Source organism: Jaculus jaculus, chromosome 20 (assembly GCF_020740685.1).
Source record: "Jaculus jaculus isolate mJacJac1 chromosome 20, mJacJac1.mat.Y.cur, whole genome shotgun sequence".
Taxonomy (NCBI): Eukaryota; Metazoa; Chordata; class Mammalia; order Rodentia; family Dipodidae; genus Jaculus; species Jaculus jaculus.
This window is the reverse complement of record NC_059121.1, coordinates 11,014,032-11,039,072: the sequence shown is the minus strand read 5'-3', so window position 1 is coordinate 11,039,072 and position 25,041 is coordinate 11,014,032. Positions and strand designations below refer to the sequence as shown.

The 25,041-nt window shown below is 38.4% G+C and overlaps 2 protein-coding genes across 2 annotated transcripts in view; one reads left to right on the top strand and one right to left on the bottom strand.

The window, feature by feature from the left end:
- Positions 1-24,883, top strand: part of LOC123456292 (vomeronasal type-2 receptor 116-like) — a 38,057-nt gene extending 13,174 nt beyond the window's left edge. Inside the window, exons 2-8 of the mRNA XM_045139091.1 lie at positions 1,772-2,060; positions 2,454-3,275; positions 4,551-4,760; positions 5,276-5,399; positions 14,864-15,763; positions 19,674-19,722; positions 24,751-24,883. Of these exons, the coding sequence (XP_044995026.1) occupies positions 1,772-2,060; positions 2,454-3,275; positions 4,551-4,760; positions 5,276-5,399; positions 14,864-15,763; positions 19,674-19,722; positions 24,751-24,883 (2,527 nt within the window). The remainder of the gene's footprint in view (positions 1-1,771; positions 2,061-2,453; positions 3,276-4,550; positions 4,761-5,275; positions 5,400-14,863; positions 15,764-19,673; positions 19,723-24,750) is intronic.
- Positions 1-25,041, bottom strand: part of LOC123456275 (zinc finger protein 585A-like) — a 649,667-nt gene that overhangs the window by 238,175 nt on the left and 386,451 nt on the right.

The following is a 25,041-nucleotide window of genomic DNA, read 5'->3' as shown; positions in this document are numbered from 1 at the left end:
AGTGTATTTTAAAACACCATTATGAAACAAATCCTTGAAACTCAATAAAAATAATTTTTTTGTCAACAATAACTCTGAATATTTAAGGTATATTCTCCAATCAAAGAGAACTCCAAGTAGAAGATTGGACCAGAAAATAGGAATGTTTCTCCATCTCAACAAAACTAGACCTTACCAAGAAAGAGATGATATTTTTGAGGCAACAAGTGGGAAATATTTTCTAACTATGACATTTTATGATTATCAATGGGAGAAGAGGTATATTCTGGATTAGGTTAACCCTGAGCAACATTCCTGTGAGATTATGTTGATTGCATAATTTGAGATGGAATGTCCAATGTAAGTGTGGCCAGCACCATTGCAGGGCGGAGATTCTGCACTGTATAAAGGTGAGAGAGCTGGAGCATATGAGAAGTCTTCAGCAGGCTCTGCCGCCTCCTTTCAACCCCACAGAGAGAAGTCCCACTTGTCATACCCTCCCTGTCAATATTCCTTTTCAATTTTAGGAAGGGTAATCTGAAATGAATACTTTCTTCCTTATCCTGGTTTTACTTTTTTAATTCATTATTTATTTTAGAAGGACAGACAGCGAGCAACAGAAGCAATGAATTGCCTGCCAGGTCCTGAACCACTGTAATTGAATTCCAGATGCTTGTGCCACCTAGTGAGCATGTGCGACCTTGTACTTGCCTCACCTTTGTGAGTCTGCCTTATGTAGGATCTGAAGAGTCCAACCTGGGTCCTCAGGCTTCACAGGCAAGAGCCTTAACCACTAAGAAATATCTCCATGATTTTTTTCAGCTATTTTGTCACAATAAAGACAAGTTACCTAATATAAGAAGCAAATGGAATTGCCTAAAAAACTCTTTTAACTCCTGATCAAATAGAGTTCACACCACAACTAGAAGAGCTACCCATGACTTCGAAGGCTATATAAGGCCAAATTTACATACACAGGACTGACTGCATGTTCAGCAATAATCAATGCATAGCATTAGTCAGTGCAGTATGGTATGTAAGAATTTTCCATAGGATAGGAATTTGTAATGGGATTTCTGCATAAATATTGGGTACTGTGTTCAAATCCATAGTCCTCAGATAAAATTTCAGCATAGTGATGTTCATATAGAATCCCAAGACTGGATGAGTTTGAAATAGTCTTACTGGAGATTGCTTGCTTGCTAGTTTCACTAAGTTGGTGAGTTTCAAGACATCAAAATAATCACATTTAACATAATTGAGAAAAATAACTGACATTGATTTATGGGGTACACACTCAAACAAGCATGTGCCCTCTTCCACAAATTCATACATATAATGTAGTCTCTCCCAAACATAAAGATGCATATTACCCACATATACACACCAAACCACCACAAATTAGATTACTGCTTCTTTTGTTGTTCTTTTCTTACAACGAGAAATTTCAGGATCAAGATAGGAGCAGATTTATTGTGTGCTACAGGTCTATTTACAAGTTCATGGATGACCTACAGTCTTTTGACAAGATCCTCAGTTGGAAATATGAAAGAAGCTCTTTAGGTATTTTGACAACATAAATACATTTACAAATGGACTCCATTATAAAATTTAAAAATACCTAGTTGATCATTATGTCAGTCGGTTTCAAATCTTCACATCAAGGTGAACGGTTACATGAGAATTTCTGCAGAGAGCATCATTTATCACATGTATTGCATGTCCACTCTGTTGTTTTAAAGGTTATTCTGTTTGAAGCCTTGTCCATAATGCTCACTGTGTTTCATTTCAGTTTGCCAGTCAAAAAATATCAATATATTCTGACACTGATTTTTGCCACTGAGGAGATCAACAGGAATCCCAATCTTTTACCCAACATGTCCATGGGATTTGAGTTGTTTCATTCCAAGTGTGATGATTCATTGAAAATTATCCCTTATCTAAGTTGGATAGCAAAGAAACATTACTGGGTTCCTAATTATAGGTGTAGACAACATTCATGTTATATACAACTTACAGGACCCACGTGGGCAGCAAGTAGCAAAATTGGGACATTTCTGAAGCTCTTTGAATTTGCACAGGTGAGATTTTGGAATATACAGAGTATAAACTCTGTCCCCCTCCTTACCATCCTCATGTGCTTGGGGGTATTTTCAAGTAGGGAGCTTAGGTTTATGCATGTATTCTCAAGTGCATTTCAAAGAGATAATGATCAGTGATTTGGTGGGGAATCAATATTTTGTTTTTAAGAAATGAGACGAGGAAGTGGGGAAACATACAAAGAAATTTCTTACAACACTTGCACTGCTAAGTAATTTTCTAGAAACTTACAGATAGTGAAATGTGACTAATAATGGGGTTACAATCATCCCTCCCACCATTCTTCCCAAGTGGTGATTAACAATTCAGATGTTAGCTTGATTTTTCTTCCATTTCCCCTCCTCATGTTGATGTCCATGTTCTTTGTCCTTTAGATTCACTATGGCCCGTTTCATCCTACTCTGAGTGACCCTTATCAGAATCCTCATCTGTATCAGATTGCCCCCAAGAACACAAGACTGGCTTTTGCCATAGTCTCCTTAATGCTTCATTTCAACTGGACCTGGGTGGGTTTGGTCATCTCTGATGATGACCAAGGTATTCAATTTCTCTCAGACTTGAGAGAAAAGATGCAAGGAAATCAAGTCTGTTTAGCCTTTGTGAATGTGATCCCATTAAACATGGAGTTATACAATTCAAGGGCTGAGATATATTACAAAGAAATTGTGACACATTTGACAAATGTTGTGATCATTTATGGTGAAGGTAATTCCACACTAGAGGTGAGCTTCAGGAGATGGGCACATTTAGGCATCCAGAGGATCTGGGTCACTACTTCACAGTGGGATGTCATCACCAATATGAGAAGAGACTTCATTCCTGACTCATTCCATGGGGGTTTCACTTTTTCTAACCACCATCATGAGATTCCCAATTTTAAAAAATTTATCCAGACACTGAACACTACCACATATCCAATAGACATTTCTTTGATGAGGTCAGAATGGATGTACTTTAATTGCTCAGACTTAGAATCTAAACATAGAATACAGAGTATGTATTCACCCAATACCTCATTAGAATGGTATGCAGGTCAAGGATTTGAGATGGCCATGAATGATGACAATTATAATCTATACAATGCTGTGTACGCTTTGGCATATGCCCACCATAAATTTGTTTTTCAACAGGTAGATATTCAGCCAATGGCACACCAACGCCCAGTTGACTGCCCAAAGGTACGTAGTGTCATCAATGTTGCCTTCTAACTGGTTCAACACATTTTTAAATTATTCATTTATTTATTTATGACAGAGAGAGAGAGAGAGAGAGAGAGAGAGAAAGAGAGAATGGGTGTGTGCCAGGGCCTCAAACCACTGCAAATGAACTCCAGAGGCATGTGTCGCGTTGTGCATCTGGCTAACATGGGTCCTGGGGAATTGAACCTGGTTCATTTGGCTCTGCAGGCAAACACCTTAACCACTAAGCCATCCCTCCAGCCCTGAACGCCTTTTTAAACCCTGGTGCTGAGATGTACTTTCCTTAATTATGATATTTCTGTAATTTTTTCATTTCCTAGGAAGCAAGTAAGTAAATCTAGATGTGAGATTACAAGTTACTTTTGGGGGGGGGAAATAATTGACAGAAGAAACAGTGGAGAATGGTTTCACTGTAGCTCATAATTCAAGAGTAGAGTTCCCCATGATGTTGACAAAATATGGAAGTAGGAGTATGAAAAAGAACTGTGTCCATGGTATACACAGTTTGTAAACATAGAGGGATGAATATACGTAGTCCGGCAGCTTTCCCTGACTGTGGACCTTTAGCCCATCAAATAGTGCCACATGCTCAGTGTAAGTTGTCCAGTCAAATTACCTAACCTAGAAGTTCTTTAGAGACATGTCTATAGATTGGTGTCCATGGTAATTCTAACTTGAGTCTAGTAGACAGCCATGACAAACCACTACTGTGTGTGTGCATGAACAAGAAGACAGTGAAATTAATGACATCAGTTTGGTTTGAACTATGCTTGATGTGAGAGATTATCCTGATATCATGCCCAACTGTTTTAAGTATTAGATATGTAATGCCAGATATTTTATCATAAAGTGCTTGACTATCTAGATGTGATCTTGCTTTTCCCATGGAAACGTACCCTGAACATTTGGATTGACATGACATAAAAGTTGTTAAAGTAATTCTGCATCACTGTAAGTACTGAAGATCTTCATATTTTAGTTAACTTTTTTTTCATAAATATAATAGATTGAAAGGTTTATCTCACTAGCCTTGCATAATCGTGATCTTTTTAGCAGTTTCTCCATAAAGAAACTTATAAAAGTATAGTAATATTTAATTGATCTATAGAATCTCATTGATTTCACACAATTGGGTACATGTAATAAAGTTTCCTGTTTTGGGATGAGTTAAAAAACAAAAGGCTATAACCCACAGAACATATTATGTCTATATGTATGTACATAATTAATTGCAAAATTATACATCTCTTCCAGTTTTACTGCTATTTGAAGAACATGCAATATATTAACCCTGTTGGAGACCTAGTGATTATTAATGAGAAATTAAAATTTGATGCAGACTATGATATTCTCCACATTTGGAATTTTCAACAAGGTCTTGGAATAAAGGTGAAAATAGGACAGTTTTCTTCACATCTTCCCCTTGGTCAGCAATTGCATTTGTCGGATGAGACAACCGAGTGGGCCACTGGGAGCAGGCAGGTATGTGGTAATGAAGTGTAACGCTTTACTCTAGACATGAAATGTGAAAATCATGTGGGGTCATGTGTGCCCCATGTTATTTGGTTAAGTGCAACATATTGTATAGGACCTTTTTTCCAGTGTCCTAGATTTTCTTTCTGTCTTTTGAAAAATGTTTGGAAACAACAAAATGTTTTATCACAATCCCCGTACAAGCTGGACGTAGTGGCTCACGCCTTTAATCCATGCACTTGGGAGGCAGAGGTAGGAGGATGGCCGTGAGTTCGAGGCCCCTCTGAGACTACATAGTGAGTTCCAGGTGAGCCTGAGCTAGGGTGAGACCCTACATTGAAAATAAATAATAAAAATTATCCATACATACGACAACAAACAATGTACTATATGGAGAGTGATGCTTCAATTATATTGAAGGTGTGGAAAATAAGTTTGTTAATGAGGCGTTGTGTTGACATATGCTTATAAATGGAATAGATGAAAGTCCTACCTGTTACCAGCACATTTCTGGTTTTCCTCAGATTCCCTCCTCTGTGTGCAGTGAGCCTTGCAGGCCTGGTTTCAGGAAGTTTCGACAGGAGGGAAAGGCAGCCTGCTGCTTTGATTGTTCCCTCTGCCCAGAAAATGAGGTTTCTAACAAAACGGGTACGTTGATGGCTTAGGTAGAAATTCTACAGTTTGATTTTCTTCTACAGTCATACTGAGAACTGGTATGGGCCTGGAGGGGACCTGAAGAGAGAAATAATATCTATTCCTTGCTTAATGTAATAATTTGGTTGAAAAGATAAATACTCCTGAACATGAAAATAACACTCACTTTCCTCATGAACCTCATTTTTATTACCTAGATCCACTGTAGTTACTAATTTCCTCCATTAAAAAAAAACCCTGGGTGTTATTTAATGCTGCTGTCTATTTTATGGCTAAGAAGCAAAAACAACATATGGAGGTAGGATCTTAGAGTAGTTCCTAAAGGCTATGATAAATATGTCCAAAGGGATTTAAATAATAATATAAATATTAATTCCTCAATATTTTCATGTTAGAGCCTGCAGTGTGCGCTCATACCCAGAGCACATTTCCAGTGTACCAGGAATCAAAGTGGGTATCCAGGGGTGTTAATAGTTGCAGTAAACATAAAAAAGAAAACAAGAACACTGATCTAATTACCTAGATCCATTGTAGATACTAATTCCCCACATTAAAAAAAAAAATAGTGTTTGAGATCCAATAATCAGTGAATATATTATCCCTTTCAGGGAATGTCCCACCTAATATTTTCTTCAAGTACACGTAATCTTTGAATCTACGTAAAGTGAAAGTTAAAAGGAGGAATCTTCCATGTCTTTATCCTCCCATTACCCAGTAGGTTACTGGCAGAGAGGAAATGCTCAGAGATATCATGCTTTTGGCTATAAAAATATGTAATTTTTCAAATACTTTCAATATAAGAATAATATCTAGTGAGTATATACAAAATAGTTAAGAAAGAAAAATTAAGTTTAAAACTATAGGAAATAGCATATCACAAACATTAAAAACCTGTTTCAAGGAGTCTAAATATTCTGGTTTTAAAAAATGTGGCAAGTGTTGTTTTACATGTATATTTAAGCTTTTAAGGATGTAGTGGGAAATGTTCAGAAATCAAAAATATGAATAAAGTAAATAATGTTTTTCTGGGATGTCAAGACGGCTGCGATAAACATAGAATTGTCAAATGGGTGTTATTTTATGTTGCCCTCTATTTTACCGATAAGAAATGAAAAATCAAACAAAAAAAAAACATGGTGAGACCTTAGAGTATTTCCTAAAGGCTTTAATAAATATGATCAAAGGGATTTAAATAATAATATAAAGATTAATTCCTCTATATTTTCATATTAGAGACAGCATCGTGCTCTCATAGCCAGAGCACATTTCCAGTGTACCAAAAATCAAAGTGGGGGTCCAGAGGTATTGATAGTTGAAGTAAAAAAAAAAAAAGGAATAAGACTGACTTAAAATTTTTAGATGTATACCCACTGGATAATGTCATAAAATAGAATTAAAATAATATCATTAGAATGGAAATAAAACACTGTGTTTATTCAGATAAAACCATAATATACAATTCAAATTGATTAGTTAAATACCAACTTTAGTGATGATGGATGAGTTTTATATTAACACTGAAGTTTTCTTTTCATTTATAAATGCTATCCACATGATATGTACCAAATAAGGTGGAATTTAAAGTCTTAAAGTATAGAATATATATGACATATCTACACAATTACTAAAATTGAATGCACACAAATTTAGAAAACATGATTAAGAAGAGTTTAGAGTTATAAATTGGAAAAAATTACCTCAATACTCATGAAATAACATGTAGTTATTATTTTTTTTAGAAACCTTACCTTTTTAATTTTTATTTTTTATTTTTTTAAGTTTATATTAGTATTTTCCACGATTATTAAAAAAATCCCATGGTAATTCCCTCCCTCCCCACCCCCCACACTTTCCCCTTTGAAATTCCATTCTCCATCATATTAACTCCCCATCACCATCATTGTACTTACATATATACAATATCAACCTATTAAGTACCTGCCTCCCTTCCTTTCTCTTCCCTTTATGTCTCCTTTTTAACTTACTGGCCTCTGCTACCAAGTATTTTCATTCTCACGCAGAAGCCCAGTCATCTGTAGCTAGTATCCACGTATGAGAGAGAACATGTGGCGCTTGGCTTTCTGGGCCTGGGTTACCTCACTTAGTATAGTCCCTTCCAGGTCCATCCATTTTTCTGCAAATTTCATAACTTCATTTATCTTTACTGCTGAGTAGAACTCCATTGTATAAATGTGCCACATCTTCATTATCCACTCATCAGTTGAGGGACATTTAGGTTGGTTCCATTTCCCAGCTATTATAAATTGAGCAGCAGTTAACATGGTTGAGCACGTATTTCTAAGGAGATGAGATGAGTCCTTTGGATATATGCCTAGGAGTGCTATAGCTGGGTCATATGGTAGATCAATCTTTAGCTGTTTTAGGAACCTCCACACTGATTTCCACAATGGCTGGACCAGATTGCATTCCCACCAGCAGTGTAGAAGGGTTCCTCTTTTTCCACATCCCCGCCAACATTTATGATCATTTGTATTCCTGATGGTGGCCAATCTGACAGGAGTGAGATGGAATCTCAATGTAGTTTTAATCTGCATTTCCCTGATGGCTAGTGACGTGGAACATTTTTTGAGATACTTATATGCCATTCCTATTTCTTCCTTTGAGAATGCTCTATTTAGCTCCATAGCCCATTTTTGGATTGGCTTGTTTGATTCCTTATTATTTAACTTTTTGAGTTCTTTGTATATCCTACATATTAATCCTCTATCACATATATATCTGGCGAAGATTTTTTCCCATTCTGTTGGTTGCTTCTTTGCTTTTTTCACTGTGTCCTTTGCAGAACAAAATCTTTGTAATTTCATGAGGTCCCAGTGATTAATCTGTGGTTTTATTGCCTGAGCAATTGGGGTTGTATTCAGAAAGTCTTTGCCAAGACCAACATGTTGAAGGGTTTCCCCTACTTTTTCCTCTAGCAGTTTCAGAGTTTCAGGTCTGATGTTAAGGTCTTTAATCCATTTGGACTTAATTCTTGTGCATGGCGAGAGTGAAGACTCTCTTTTCATCCTTCTGCAGATATATATCCAGTTTTCAAAACACCATTTGCTGAAGAGGCTGTCTTTTCTCCAATGAGTATTTTTGGCATTTTTATCAAATATCAGGTGGCTATAGCTACTTGGGCTTACATCTGGGTCCTCTATTCTGTTCCACTGATCTATGTGTCTGTTTTTGTGCCAGTACCACGCTGTTTTTGTTACTATGGCTCTGTAGTATAGGTTAAAATCAGGTATGGTGATACCACCAGCCTTATTTTTGTTGCTCAGTAATATTTTAGATATTCGAGGTTTTTTGTGATTCCAAATGAATTTTTGGATTGTTTTTTCTATTTCCATGAAGAATGCTTTTGGAATTTTGATAGGGATTGCATTAAATGTGTAGATGGCTTTAGGTAAGATTGCCATTTTCACAATATTGATTCTTCCATTCCAGGAACAGGGGATGTTTCTCCACTTTCTAGTGTCTTCTGCAATTTCTCGCTTGAGTGTTTTAAAGTTCTCATTGTAGAGATTCTTTACTTCCTTGGTTAGGTTTATTCCAAGGTACTTTATTTTTTTTGATGCAATTGTGAATGGGAGTGATTCTCTGATTTCATCCTCTGTGTGTTTATTGTTAGCATATATGAAGGCTACTGATTTCTGTGTATTTAGTTTGTATCATGCTACATGGCTATAGGTTTTGATCAGCTCTAACAGTTTGCTGGTAGAGTTTTTAGGGTACTTTATGTATAGAATCATGTCATCTGCAAATAATGATAACTTGATCTCTTCCTTTCCAATTTGTATCCCTTTTATGTGTGTCTCTTGCCTTATAGCTATGGCTAAAACTACAAGAACTGTATTAAATAAAAGTGGGGACAGTGGACACCCTTGTCTTGTTCCTGATTTTAGTGGAAAAGCTTCCAGTTTTTCCCCGTTTAGTAATATGTTGGCTGTAGGCTTGTCATAAATAGCTTTTATTATATTGAGATATGTTCCTTCTATTCCCAGTCTCTGTAGGACTTTTATCATGAAGGGATGTTGGATTTTGTCAAATGCTTTCTCTGTGTCCAATGAGATGATCATGTGATTTTTGTCCTTCAACCCATTTATATAATGTATTACATTTATAGATTTGCATATATTGAACCATCCCTGCATCTCTGGGATAAAGCCTACTTGGTCGGGTTGAATGATCTTTTTGATATACTCTTGTATTCTGTTTGCCAATATTTTATTGAGAATTTTTGCATCTGTGTTCATGAGGGAGATTGGTCTGTAATTTTCTTTTTTTGTTCTAGCTTTGCCTGGTTTTGGTATCAGGGTGATGCTGGCCTCATAGAAGGAGTTTGGTAGAATTCCTTCTTTTTCTATTTCCTAGAAAATCTTAAGAAGCAATGGTGTTAACTCTTCCTTAAAGGTCTGGTAAAATTCAGCAGTGAATCCATCTGGGCCTGGGCTGTTTTTAGTTGGGAGATTATTGATAACTGTTCGGATCTCCATGTTTGTTATAGGACTGTTTAGGTGATTAATTTCATTTTGATTTAATTTAGGTAGGTCATATAAATCAAGGAAATCATCCATTTCTTTCAGATTTTCATACTTTGTGGAGTATATGCTTTTATAGTATGTCCCTATGATTTTTGAGTTTCTCTGGAATCTGTTGTGATGTTACCTTGTTCATCTCTAATTTTATTAATTAGTGTCTCTTCTCTCTTTCTTTTGGTCAGATTTGCTAAGGGTTTATCAATCTTGTTTATCCTTTCAAAGAACCAACTCTTTGTTTCATTAATTCTTTGGATTTTTTTTTTTGGTTTCTATTTCATTAATTTCTGCCCTAATCTTTATTATTTCTTCCCATCTACTGATTTTTGGTTTGCCTTGTTCTTCTTTTTCCAAGGCTTTAAGGTGAAGCATTAGGTCGTTTACCTGTGACCTTTCTAATTTCTTAATATAGGCACTTAAGGCTATAAATTTACCTCTTAGAACTGCCTTCATTGTGTCCCAGAGATTTTGATATGTTGTGTTCTTATTATCATTTGACTCTATGAAGTTTTTGATTTCCTTCTTGACTTCTTCATTGACCCATTCATCATTTAGTAGTGTATTGTTTACTTTCCATGATTTTGTGTATGCTCTATAGCCTTTCTTGCTACTGATTTGTAGTTTAATTCCATTGTGGTCAGATAGAATGCAAGGAATTATTTCAATTTTCCTGAATTTGTTAAGATTTGCTTTGTGTCCTAATATATGGTCTATTTTAGAGAACATTCCATGTGCTGCTGAAAAGAATGTATATTCTTCAGCCTTTGGATGAAATGTCCTGTATATATCTGTTAAGTCCATTCCTTCTATGACCTCATTTAGCCCAGATGCCTCTCTGTTTATTTTTTCCTGGGATGATCTGTCAATTAATGAGAGTGGGGTGTTAAAGTCACCCACCACCACTGTGTTTGGTGTTATCTGTGACCTTAGTTCTAATAGTGTTTGTTTGACGAATTTGGGAGCCCCCATGTTAGGTGCATATATGTTTAAGATTGTAATGTCCATCTGTTGGAGTGTGCCCTTAATCAATATTAAGTGACCTTCCTTATCTTTCTTGACTAATGTTGGACTAAAGTCTACCTTGTCAGATATTAGGATAGCAACCCCTGCTTTTTTTTTGGCCCATTTGCTTAAAACACCATCTTCCAACCTTTCACCCTAAGATAATGTCTATCCTTTGTAGAGAGGTGAGTTTCTTGGAGACAACAAATTGTAGGATCCTGCTTTTTAACCCAGTCTGCAAACCTATGTCTTTTTGTTGGGGCATTGACGACATTGATATTAAGAGATATTATTGAAAGGTGTGTATTTATATTTGCCTTTTTTTTTTTTTTTTGTAGTTGCGGTTCTACCTGTGCTCTTTTAACAAGTATTTGAGTATTGCTTGTTTTTTCTAGGTTCCTTATATATGTGCTTTTCCTTTTCTTCAGCATGGAGGATTCTATCAAGTATTTTCTGTAGAGCTGGTTTTGTCTTCAAATACTCCTTTAACCTGCTTTTGTCATGGAATGTCCTTATTTCTCCGTCTATTTGAGTGGATAACTTTGCAGGATAAAGTAACCTTGGTTGACAGTTATTATCTTTCAGAACTTGGAATATATCACTCCAAGCCCTTCTGGCTTTAAAAGTTTGTGTTGAATAATCTGCTGTAATCCTGATGTGCTTACTTTTGTAGGTAACTTGATTTTTCTCTTTAACTGCTTTCAATATTTTTTCTTTGGTGTGTGTGTTTGGTAGTTTGATTATAATATGGCAAGGAGAGGTTCTTTCCAGGTTTTGTCTGGCTGGGGTTCTAAAGTCTTCCTGTATCTGTATTGGCACCTCTTTCCCAATATGGGGGAAATTTTCTTCTATGATTTTGTTGAAGACACCTACTATGCCTTTGGAGTGGAATTCTTCTCCTTCTACTATGCCCTGAATTCTAATATTTGATCTTTCCATAGTGTCCCGAATATCTTGAAATTCCCACTCATACTTTTGTATAAGTTTGTCTTTCTCTTTGTTGGCCTGTATTAGATCTGCCACCTCATCTTCTAGCTTAGATACTCTATCCTCTCCTTCATCCATTCTACTGATGAGATTTTCTAAAGTTTTTTATTTCATACACTGTGTTCTTCATTGCTAGTAATTCTGACTAGTTTTTCTTTATTATTTCTATTTCCTTATTATTATTACTATTTCCTTATTTATGTCTTGTATTGCCTTCTTTATTTCATGAAATTGGTGTCCTGCATCTTCTTTGATTCCTTTGATTTCCTCTTTAAGTTCCTCTTTGACTCCTTTGATTTGTTCTCTGACTTCTTTGAACATATTTACAATCATTCTTTTGAAATCTTTCTCAGGCATTTCCTCTAACTCGTTCTCACTGGAGGTCATTTCTGATGCATTAATACTTTTAGGTGGATTTTTATCGTCTTGCTTTTTAGTGTTTCTTGTGTTATAATGTATATATTTTTGCATCTTGGATTAAGTTAATGCTTGTATTTTCTAGCTAGCTGGGTATTCTTAGCTATATCAATTGGTTTGATGTTATATATTTTCAGGGTAGGAGCTTGAGGTGTTAGATGTGGCTCTTAAGACTCTCAGAGTATCTACAAAGGTGATCCTAGGGGTTGAGTTTCCTTGCTATGGGGGTATTCAAGTAGGCTGAGTGGAATAAAATACAGGTAGATTCTAAAAGTTAACACTGCACCCATTCAGTCAAAAGCAGCCCCAATTATGCATGCCAGAGTAGTTATTATAACAACCAGATCCTCTATTAACATAGAGGTTAAGATTTCTGCTCTGTTGAGGGATCGAAGTCAGCTTGTGACCAAATGAGACCCTTCCCTGGTGCAAACCCAGTTACCTTGGAGGAGTTTGGTCTCAGTCAAGTTGCTGCCTGGGTCGCCGGGCTACTTTGTGTTTCCGGGAGCTGGGCACTGGCTTTTCTGCGGGGCAAGCATAGCCTGGAAACTGTGGCCCTGCAGATCAGCTCCCCCACTGGGTCTGTCAGCATCTGAAGCTTCTGCTGCTGCATCAGCTGTTGTTGCCACTCCTGGTTCTGGGCTGCTTGGGCCACTGTTACCGGTGCCGGAGCCGCTGATGTTGCTGCCGAACTCTGCTCCTGCTTTGTTCCCACTATCGGCCCAGGTTGGTGTGGCTGGGTCCCGGGACCGCTGCTCTGCTTGCTGGAGCTGGGCTCAGGCGGTGGGGGAGGGGAGGAAGCCGCAGCTGCTCCGGTTCTCTTGCTGTTCCACGTGTTCTTCCACCTCGTGGTCTGCTCCTCCGTTGCTCACCGCCCTCTCCCTTCACACCTCCCGAGTTGCGGAGAGCGCCGGTGTGAGGGGAAGCCACCGCACCCGGCCCTTCCTGCGGCTCCCATGTAATTATTTTAATCCTATTTTATGATTCAGTGTAATCATAGTCAAAATTGTCAAAACACCACGATGAAAAGTACAACTTATAGGGGGGTTGAATTTTCCCTCAATTCACTAGTATGTATCTGTTCATTCTTTTCAAAGTTGGCAAATTACCTTGTTCATAATCCTTTCTCAATAAATTGTTGACAAAATTTTGCTAAAACATAGACCAAGGATTATTGAGGTAGAATTTGGAGATATTGGTAAATGTTATGTCCTTTTTAAATGAGTAGGTTGATATGTACTCCAAGGAAATGGATTTAAGCAATAGTGGTATTATTGTTAATTATCTAGGGGTCTCCAATTCCATTACTGTTTCTTAAAAACAACGTTTGAAACAATTATATGTAGCTACTGCCACCTAAGGACAGTCATAGGACATCACCTTGATACAGGCAGGTTTCATAAGACATAGAACTATACTGTGAGGAAACAATCATAGCTTATTGTCAAAATTTATGGACATTGTCAAAAATAGGTCTTTATAAACACTTAGAATCATGTACCTCTCTGATCTTGGACAGCACTGTTACAGAATTCTGAGACAGATTTTTTTTTTGAGGCAAGCCAGACAGATTGGCTTTATAATGAAGGAGAGCAAGAGTGAGAGCAAGAGCAAGAGAGGGAGAGACAGAGATATAAGGAGAGATAATTGGCATGTCAGGGCATCCAGTGACTATGATCAAATTTCAGACACATGTATCACCTTGTGCGAGCTTGTGCATGGGTAACCTTTTGCATTTCATTTATGTGGGATCTGGTGAGTCAAACATGGGTCCTAGGCTCCACAGGCAAGTGCCTTAAGTTCTAAGCTATCTCTCTATCCTTCCAAACATTAAGAAACACCTCATCTAAGCTATATATTTTTTTTAATATTTCATATTAATTTCTTTATTTAACAGAGAAAGAAGGAGAGAGAGAGAGAGAATGGGCATGCCAGGGCCTCCAACCACTGCAAATGAACCCCAGATACGTACATCCCCTATGCAGCTGGCTAACTTGGGTACTGGGGAATCCAACCTGGGTCCTTTGACTTTGCAGACAAATGCTTTACTGTGAAGCCATCTCTCCAGCCCCTAAACTATACTATTATATGATTCATGTATATTACAATGAATTTATTCTTTTAAGATTACTAAAGGATAAAGTAGATTTATGAGTGTATAAAATACAGCTTTGTTAGACTGTAGAAATGGCTCAGCAGGTAAGGCATATGCCTGCAAAACCTAAGCACACCAGTTTAATTACATATGTACAGCCTTATGTCTGTCTGTCTGTCCCCTTTAGGTGAAAACAAATAATTAAAAATATTTTTTAAAACAGGTTTGTTTATCTAGCCACAATAAGATGGTCTTTATTAATTGGGAATCATGACTATTGAGCAATCTAACTCAACTGTTGCCAATAGGAACAATGAATACAAACATGGCTAACTATAAAACACTTGTTTGTAGTGTGCTGTGACTAAGAAGAAAATGGTGCCACTTTCCTGATGATACTGTGCTTTGTCTGCCAGATATGGATCAATGTGTGAAATGCTCATTTGATCAGTATGCCAACAAAGAGCAAACTCACTGCCTCCAAAAAACTGTGATGTTTCTGGCTTATGAAGACCCCTTGGGGATGGCTCTGGCTTGCTTGGCCCTGTCCTTCTCTGCACTCACTGCTCTTGTTCTTGGGGTTTTTGTGAAGCACCAAAACACACCGATTGTGAAGGCCAATAATCGAACAAACAGCTACATCCTGCTCATCTTCCTCAAGTTTTGTTTCCTCTGTTCATTACTCTTCATTGGACATCCCAACACAGCCAAGTGCATCCTGCAGCAGATCACATTTGCAGTCCTGTTCACTGTGGCTGTGTCCACCGTCTTGACCAAAACAATTACTGTGGTTCTGGCCTTCAAGGTCACTGATCCAGGAAGAAAGATGAGGAGGCTGCTGGTATCTGGAGCACCTAACTTCATCATTCCCATCTGTACCTTCATCCAACTTGTTCTCTGTGGACTCTGGCTGGGAACATCCCCTCCCTTTGTGGACACTGATGCACACTCGGAACTCGGCCACATCATCATTGTGTGCAACAAAGGCTCAGTCACTGCCTTCTACTGTGTCCTGGGATACCTGGGAACCCTGGCTGTAGGGAGCTTCAGTGTGGCTTTCCTGGCCAGAAACCTGCCCGACACGTTCAATGAAGCCAAGTTCCTGACCTTCAGCATGCTGGTGTTCTGCAGTGTGTGGGTCACCTTCCTCCCTGTCTACCACAGCACCAAGGGGAAGGCCATGGTGACAGTGGAGGTCTTTTCTATCTTGGCCTCCAGTGCAGGCTTGCTAGGTTGCATCTTTTTCCCCAAGTGCTACATCATTTTATTAAGACCCAGTAGAAATTCCCTTCAGAGGATTAATAAAAAAACATATTGTTCAACCAATTGATTTTTAAGTTTTAAATCATATGTATTGATTTAATGTATATTCTGAAGAAACCCTTACATTATTGTAACCCATAAATACTAAAAAACAGTACGATATTTGTTTATGTGTACAAGTCTTATTTGTTCTCTAACAATGTCTATCAGTTTCTTTGCACAGCCTTCAGGCCAGGTTCCATTACCCAGCAACTACTGAAAATCAGTTTCACAAGGTGGCATATGCCTCTAGAGTCTATTCTCAACAGTAAGAATATTCATTTCCCCACATCTTTCTCAAATAAGTAACTAAAAACACGTAGAAAAAAAAAACCACTTATAATGTACTGTGTATTATGCTCCTATCACTCTTGACCACATGAACTATGTCTCATCCATTCTCCAGGTTGTTCAGTATTGCTGAACAGTGCAAATATCTTTTAGCTTGACTAAAGACATTGCAGTTGAGCGCTCAAAGACTATTCAGAGTTACAGTGAGTGTTTGATTAGGAGATCAAAGAACATTTCCTTTGGAAGAAGCAAAACCTCTTTTCAATATACATTATCAAATTATGTTACCAAAGTGTCTGTAATCCGGTGGAAAATGTGAGGAATGATAACTTAAACTAAGATTGTGCAGATCCCGGATGGTCCTTTTCCATTACATGACAGGAAATGCAATGCCATTGACATACTGACACATTTGAAAATGAATGTTTTTGCAATGACATTATTTAACACGTTTGTATTTTAATGGACTGCAGACCATGAAAAAATTGGCATTTATAAAACCTCCCATAAAATTACTCATGTTGGTTCTTATTTAAAAGTTTATAACTATAGGAATCAATTATTTGTGTATCATTTTGAGTAGTGTAACTTTTCTATCAATTTCTGTAGAAATGGTTTTTTTTCCTCTCAAGGATTCAACTCTCCGGGACTGACTTCTCAAAGTTGTAGTTTGAAGAAGTGTGATGGAGAATAGGTCCCTAGTACATCTTCATTGCTCGCCCCTTTCTTTTTTCCTCTTTGTTTTATTTTGTTTGTTTGAAAGAGACAAGAGAAGAGAGAGAGAGAGAATAGAGAGACGGAGACAGAGAGAGAATGCCAGGACTCTTAGCCACTGCAAACAAACTCCAAATGCATGTGCCACCTTTTGCATCTGGCTTATGTGTGTCCTGGGGAATCAAACCTGGGTCCTTTACTTTGCAGGAAAGTGATTTAACCACTTAACCATCTCGCCAGCCTCTCACTGCCCGTTTCTTGATGCTAGACTTCTTTTATCCATTATTTTTTCTCCTTAAACGTGCTCTTCCCCATAGCAATGACATTCATGGTGAGATATCACATTGAAGGCACCCTGACCAAAACTTTGAAATTCCACTCAGATAGTTTCATCTGAAATTCTTACCTTACTAGCCAAAGTAAAATAAAATGGGACTAGGCCATCAGCAGTGGGGTTTTTTTGTTGTTTATTTCTGTTTTTGTGAGGTATGGTGGCTCCTCTAGCCCAGGCTGACCTGGAATTCACTATGTATTATAAAGGTGGCCTTGAATTCATGGTGATTCTCCTACCTCTGCCTCTCAAGTGCTGGGCTTAATGGCTTACACCACCATGTCCACCTGGTAGTGTTATTTATGATTGTGTTTAGCTTGTGTGACACCCAGGGTTCTATCCCCTTTAAGAAAAAATAATAAAAAAGATTCAAACATTTGTCCATTGTTGGTTTATGAAACTATATATATTTGTGGTAGGCTGCTTTTCCGTTATGAGTAAGATTAGGGACCACAACCTCCAAACTACAATAAAATTGTAAAAAGATACATTAATTGATAATGTGTCAGAGTCAATAATGTAACACATTGTTCTCTACAATAGGTATGCAATATTATATTTATTCTTTTTAAATTTCCCAAACTACACAAAACACAATCCTGTCAGTGACTGAGTGGACATTTCAGAGACCGTAACTACATTGATCCCCCTCCAGAAATGTTCATCTTCCCCAATTGGGTCTCTGCCCACTCAAAGGAATTAAACTGCCTGGTCCTTCCAACACAAGCATGGATATGATGATTCCAGTCCAGCAAATCAACAAACAGCATAATGCTAGAGTTTGTATATTTAGTTTATGTGATTTGAATTTATTGGACATTGGCTCTTATTTGATTAGGCAGCTATGAAACTAACTTTAACTTTATTTTCGGCAACATTCAGAGTAAATTAATTATAGTATATTTATTTGTAATGGTCAGATTTATGATCACATGGTCTCTGTGATTGCTGTGACTCTCCACTGCTATAGTGTGAAAATAGCTATATGTGATACATAGTGGGTGGATGTGACACTTTTTGAGCAAATCTCTAGTGGGCATAGTATCATTTGGACTTAAATAGAATTCACATGCTATGAATTATTTGAATTTCAGAATTTTTTCACATGTGCATGTTTAGAATCATACAATAGTGATTGGATGCTTTAGTTTAATAACCTGTTATTTACCTTAGGACAACTAAAATTAGAACATATGGCACTCTAAAAATACTACATAAATAAGAAAAAGAAAGTGAGAGAATGAGTGCACAGGGGGCTCTAGCCACTGTAAACTATTTCCAGATGTTTGGGACACTTTGTGCATCTGGCTTTATGTGGGTCCTGGACACCCATTGAGGAATGTGCAGTCTCCAAAATCTAATAGACCCAAGACATTGTGCTTCTTTCTGTAGAAGGGGTCAGATGCAACAACTTATCCTTCACCTTAGAAAGAAAATCCTTGCATGGTCCACACACTGAACTCCTTGAAATTTCACTGAGGTGAAATTTGGATGGATTTATTTCCCATCCCGTGATGCACATATGTTGTGCCAGCAACTGCAGGGTGGCTGCCACCTCCTGTTCATTCAATCCAATCAGCACAATTCCATCAATATAATGGACCATTGTGGCACCTTGTGGAAGGAACAGGTGATCAAGACCCCTGCAAACTAAGCTATGACACAGGGCTGGAGAGTCTCTATAACCTTGAAGTAAAACATTAAAGGTATACTGCTGACCTTGTCAGCTAAGGCAAATTGCTTCTGGTGGTCCTTATGGATAGATATGGAGAAGAATGCATTCACAAAATCAATAGCTGCACACCAGATACCAGGAGTTGTGTTAATGTGCTCAAGCAAATATACCACATCTGGTACAGCAGCTGGAATTGGAGTCACCACCTGATTAAATTTCTGATAATTCATTGGCATTCTTCAGGATCCATCTACCTTATAAAGAGACCAAATAGGAGAGTTAAAGGGAGATGTGTAGGGAACCACCAACCATGCATCCTTTGAGTCCTTTATGGTAGCATTAATTTCTGCAATCCCTCCAGGGCTGCGATACTGTTTTTTTCAATTGAAAACTTCTATACGTACACATAATAAACCACAACATTTCCCTCCCTTCCCCAACTTTCCCCTTCACAACTCTACTATCCATGATATCTCCTCACTCTCTCCATTAGTCTCTCTTTTATTTTGATGTCACTGTCTTTTTATCCTATTATGAGGGTCTTGTGAAGGTACTGCTAGGCACTGCGAGGTCATGGATATCATGGCCAATTTCTGTCTGGACAATTGCATTGTAAGGAGTGGTACACTTCCTTTGGCTCTTACGTTCTGTCTGCCACCTCTTCCACAATGGACCCTGAGCCTTGGGGGGTGTGGTAGAGATGTTTCAGCACTGAACACTCCTCTGTCATTTCTTCTCAGAACTATGTTGTCTTTTGGGTCATCCCAGTGGTCACTTCCATCTGAAAAGAGAAGCTTTTCCAATCATAAGTGAGAGTAGCATTAATATATGAATATGAACATTCAAGTGCAAGTTAGCCAATCTTACAATGAGAGCTTGGGTTTGGTTTTCTGAATTTTGAGCCCTGTTCTAGCTAGAAAGGAAATTCTCCTCCAGAGCACTTTTAGAAACCTTGAGATCATGTATGTGGGTCTTAAGCTTGGAATTTTCCTTTCTGAGCTTCTGTTGTTCCCCTCAATAGTTTGTACAGAAATGCTAGAAGCAAGCAACCAGCCTTATTATTTCTCTTCTTCTTCCTCAAATATTCAAATGTTTTAAATACAGAGTCACTAAATTCCTTGCTCTTCACAAGATATGACTCAGGATTGCCAAATACATCTATCACACAAAATTCTTTAATATAGCTCATACCATGTATTACTAGTGCCCTCATTATTTCCAGTAACGTGCTCTCCTTATTACCAATAGGGACTTTAGTAGCACTGAATTTGTAAGCCAACCCCAGATAGCACCAAGACCATTAGAGAAATCAATTCTTACAATTCTGTTTTTCTAGAACCACTCTCAGTATTACTGTAGCAGTCAGGTTCACATTGCTGTCAGAAATCACCCAACCAAGAGCAGCTTTAGGGGAAAAAAAGGTTTGTTGTGATTTACAGACTCAAGAAGAATCTCTACAATGGCATGGATAAATGATGGCATGAGTAGAGGGTGGATCTCACCCCCTGGCCAACATAAATTGGTCATCAGGAACAGGAGAATGTGCCAAAAACTGTCTTGGAGAAACTTGCTATAACAACCATAATCTGCACCCAACAATACACCAACTCCAGGAAGGTTTAATTTCCAACTACCATCAGTTGTGGAACCTAGCATGCAGAACACCAAAGTTTATGGGGACACCTGAATCAAACCATCACACATTCATACCGTGGAATTGCACCTGAGTCATCAGGATTTTCAAGCAAGCGTCTTTAACTGTTCAGCAGTTTTTTCCAATTGATAATGAAACATTTTATAGGCCAATAAAGATATATTTAAATTCATTATAATCCATTTGAAAAGAATTCCAAATTGTCATAGATTTAAGCCAAATAGAGAATGAAAAATAAGCAAAAATTATCAAATAAAAGACTAATTCTTTCCGTTTTTTGGTGCATGGGCAACATTATTGTAGGTAAGCCCAATATCTTCGGCATTGACCATAACTTGTTACTGAAAGGTTGAGTGAGATATATCCGTTAAGAATTCTTTCTTGCCTGGGAAAAATGTGTATAACATGTTCTGTGGGAAGGATATTTGCTAATGTACAGATGAAGTTTGTTCTGTTTCACCTGGACCATTATATATTCATGGCAGTCCATTAATGTCCATTGATTCCAGTGCTTCTGAAGTCTGCCATGAACCAAAACACATCTGGGCCTAGAATTTATTGAACCCCACCTATTCTGCATATTGTGAGTAGGTATAGAGAAGAAATTACAATTCAACATGAGACTGTCATTTGATCTAAATATTGCTCACCTATGGAAAAATATGGCTGTCACATTAGACGTGTGGTTGGGTTGTCCAATTATAGAATGTCTTTAACTATACTGAGTTCTGAGGCACATCAAAATACTGACTTCTATGTGAATCCAGACACTGAGATCTGTTAGAGCCTCTACTATTCCATCAAAGTCAAATCTCACATAGTATTTAGGAAAGACATTCACCATATCAGTTGTGAGGCTGCTGATGAATTGATTTTATCTTAAATCTACTTTTGCAGTTACCTTCCCATTGCTGAGACAAACACCCAAAAAGAAACAGCTTATGTGATAAAAGGGTTTATTTTAGATTTACAGATTCATGTTATTTCTTTTGCGCTACCCATGTCAGTGTATGGGCAGGTAGGTGGGTGAAACAGCCTGGGATCTAGCTTAATGAGAATCCAAGGCAGCCTGGGGTAGTTGCAAGCAGCCTGGGTTTTTGCTCTCTCTTCCAAAGCCACCTATCTATTGCCTGACAGGGGTGCCAAAGTTGCCTGAATTCTCACCCAGTAATGCACCAAAGCTGCCTGCCTTCGAGTTTGAAAGCGGACTGAGGAAGCAAGCCCTGAAGCTGCCCAAACTCTGGCTGGGAACACTGGGAACTGCAAATAGTCTGCCCTCTCCCACCTCAGGGGAGTGGGGGATGGGTGGCAAGGTAGGGGATGGCACCTGAGCCGCTGCTAGTGACTCAGTATGGACTTGTGTGGCCCTTGCTGTGGGACTGGGTCTCCTGCACGTGCAATTGTAGTGCAGAGGCAGCTGATGCGGGCAGGAGATCAGGACACAGCAGAGGCTGGCAGGCCCGCAAGCAAAGGAAGCACAGCAGCAGGGGGTCTGGCAGCTGCTTAATCATGGCAGTGTTGGCCCTGGCGGGCCTGTGAACTGAGCACAGCATGGTTGGCCAACGCGCATAATCAGAGCACACAGGCGGAGGTCCCCAGTGTCAGCACAGCGGGCTGGCGGGCACCCGATTGGAGCACAGCCCCAGGGCGTGGGGCATTGGGCGCGGGGTGAGGGGCGTGGTGGCTGTATGTGTGGAAGTAGACTACCCACCCGAGGGGAGATGCGTGCTTCCCTGTTTTTCCCCTCTCTGTGCCCTCCCACTGGCAAGAAGACCCTGATAACCCTTAATTTCTTGCCTTTCTTTCCCTGGTATCTGCAGCGCAGTTAGGCGGTAGCCATCTTGGCCGGAAGTGGCGCACGCCTTTAATCCCAGCACATGGGAGGCAGAGGTAGAAGGATCGCCAAGAGTTCGAGACCACCCTGAGACTACATAGTGAATTCCAGGTCAGCCTGAGCCAGAGTGAGACCCTACCTCGAAACCCCACCCCCCAAAAAAAAGATGGGTTAGGGGAATGCAAACCAGTCTTGATGAAAGTTAAGTATTCATTCTTCGTCCTCCAGGTTCTATAAGATTTTAGAATGAGTAGGCCAGGTTTAACTTCTGAAGTGCTAAGTGTTTTTCACAAGGAAAAAAAAAATGCCCATTCTGCCTGGCACTCAGTCCATTTTGAGAGGGGATAAGTCCTATTCAGGGAAAATGACTGAAAATTTACCACTTAGCAGTGCTTTCGATGTGCAATGGGAAACTGGTTGCAAGGGTCCAAACTTAGATATTGTTTTCTGTAGTGCTATCTGTTTTGACACAAACTTCCTTTTTTAAAAAAAAAAATAATTTATTTCTTTATTTGAGAGAGAGAGGGGCCAATAGACAGAATGGGTGCTCCAGAGCCTCCAGCCACTGCAAGCGAACTCCAGATGCATGTGCCCCCTTGTGCATCTGGCTTATGTGGGTTCTGAGGAATTGAACCTGGGTCCTTAGGCTTCACAGGAAAACGCCTTAACCACTAACCTATTTCCTCAGCCCCACAAACTTCCTTTTTAAATGTCCCTAGTTTACCAAAATTAACAAAGAAGGAAGAAAAAAACTTTAAAATTAAGGTAGAATTCAAGAGGTAATGACATCCTAAGAGAAGTGGGTGTCTGGGTAGTGGTGACTTGTTAATGTAAATTTTACAGCGTCTGGCATTCTTTTCTGCTTAGAATCTCAAGATTTGTTTACAAGCATTTGTTTAACAGTAATAAGTTGCTATCTTAAAGTTACTTTTTCACTCGAGGAAGTGGCCATACAGATAAGGATTATTACGTGTGTCATTTTAAAGTGTTGAAGGTTAGCATCTATTGATAACTTCTCTACTGAGGAAAAAAAATTGACCCACCCAAACCTACATTAGAAGATCATTGACAATGTATAAACTGATTGATATTTATGTAAATATCAGTTTACCATGCTTTCATTTTGCACATTCCTGTTACAAGAAACCCGGTGATTCTGTTACAAAAGTCTTGTGGGTTTTCTGTTTGGAAGGATTCACTGCACCTGTTTATATTTACCTTATCAAATTTAGAATATATATTTGTAATTGTATGTGCTCATTCTTAGGGACTAATTTTCAGATGTGTACATATTTCAAAAACTTCAACATTTGGAAGTGTGCTACATTTGTGCTTAGCTCACATGGCTATACCCACACTGTTAAATGATGCCTGAACAGTAATCATTAAACCATTTTGATTACCAAAAAAAACCCAAGAAGACAGATACACTTGCTCTCATATAAAACACAAATCAATGTATGTTACATGAAACACAAGGGGGAATATTTGGGGTAAGGAATGGATAACGTGAGAATAGAGTGAGGGATAAACATAGGTGATGGGAGAGCAATATGCTCAAATTGTAATATCACACACACTTATATTTCATATAAATTCGTAGAGTTGCATATGAACTAAAAGTAAAAGAAGGAAATAACGATGGTAAATACTAATGACAACATGCTCAATATTGTGCATAAAACTTTTGTTGTCCATCCTTAAGGATGAATTGCCTCCCCCTTTCATGGTTGATTCTCCATATTTTCTCTCAGAATCTTGTCTCTTAGAATCCTCCTCCTCTTAGACTCCTCCAGGAGCATTCTTCCCAGATTTAGAACCAGGAGTAATGATGTTTAAATATTGATCATATGCAAAATAAGGAAATAAGTTAGGATATTTGAGCCTTATTTCAAGTTCCAACATCTATCTCAAGTCACATAAACTTACTTACCCTAAATTTGTGCAACTTTCTATGCAGTCCATATTAAGAGAAACAGGCTCCTCATTCCCTACTCATTTATTTACTATCCACCTGGCAACACATAATGTGAAAGCAACAACTAAAAAATAATTTCTCACCCAAGTAGTGGAAGTGCATAGTTCAAATAAGAATAAATGGTGGCAAAAAATAATGTTAAGGATGAGGAACTGGGTCATCATGGGGTACTGGTCTGTGGGAACTGAGGAATATGGATGGAGGTCATGTTTTAGAACAAAAGCATAAAGCTTCATGTCTGTATTGATACTGAGAGGCCAACTTGAATTTCTGGACTGTCATGATTATTTCCTTTATTGTATACTCAGACAATAGGAAAGGCAGAGTTGAGGGATATTACAGGCATTAAACTGCTATGGAGAAATGCATGGACCACACAGTAAATGCTATGATGCTGATGGAAATGAAGTATGTGAGGATCCTCTCCAATGATTGAACAATAGTGGAAATAATTCTGCACATTTTGCATGGGCCATGATGGGCAGGAAAACTTTCTGAACTTCTTATCTCATGTCTGTTTTTAGATGTGCTGAAGAAATCACTTACATGATTTCAGGTTCTTTTCATCCAAATGGCTTGTTGACATTAGTCTGGGACCAAATGTGTTCAGGAGCTTTTCCCAGTGGCATCCATCCCTGGATATGCACGAAACCATAGCACCTGAAACAAGAGATGATCTTCATAACATGTTTTTCAATGTGTATTTTTTGACCTTGATGTAGAGCTCAGATGCAGAGCCCCAGGGCTGTGTTCTGTCCACCTCAAGGGAGGGTGACACAAGCTGGAAAGAAAGAAATGAGGGATATAAATATCCC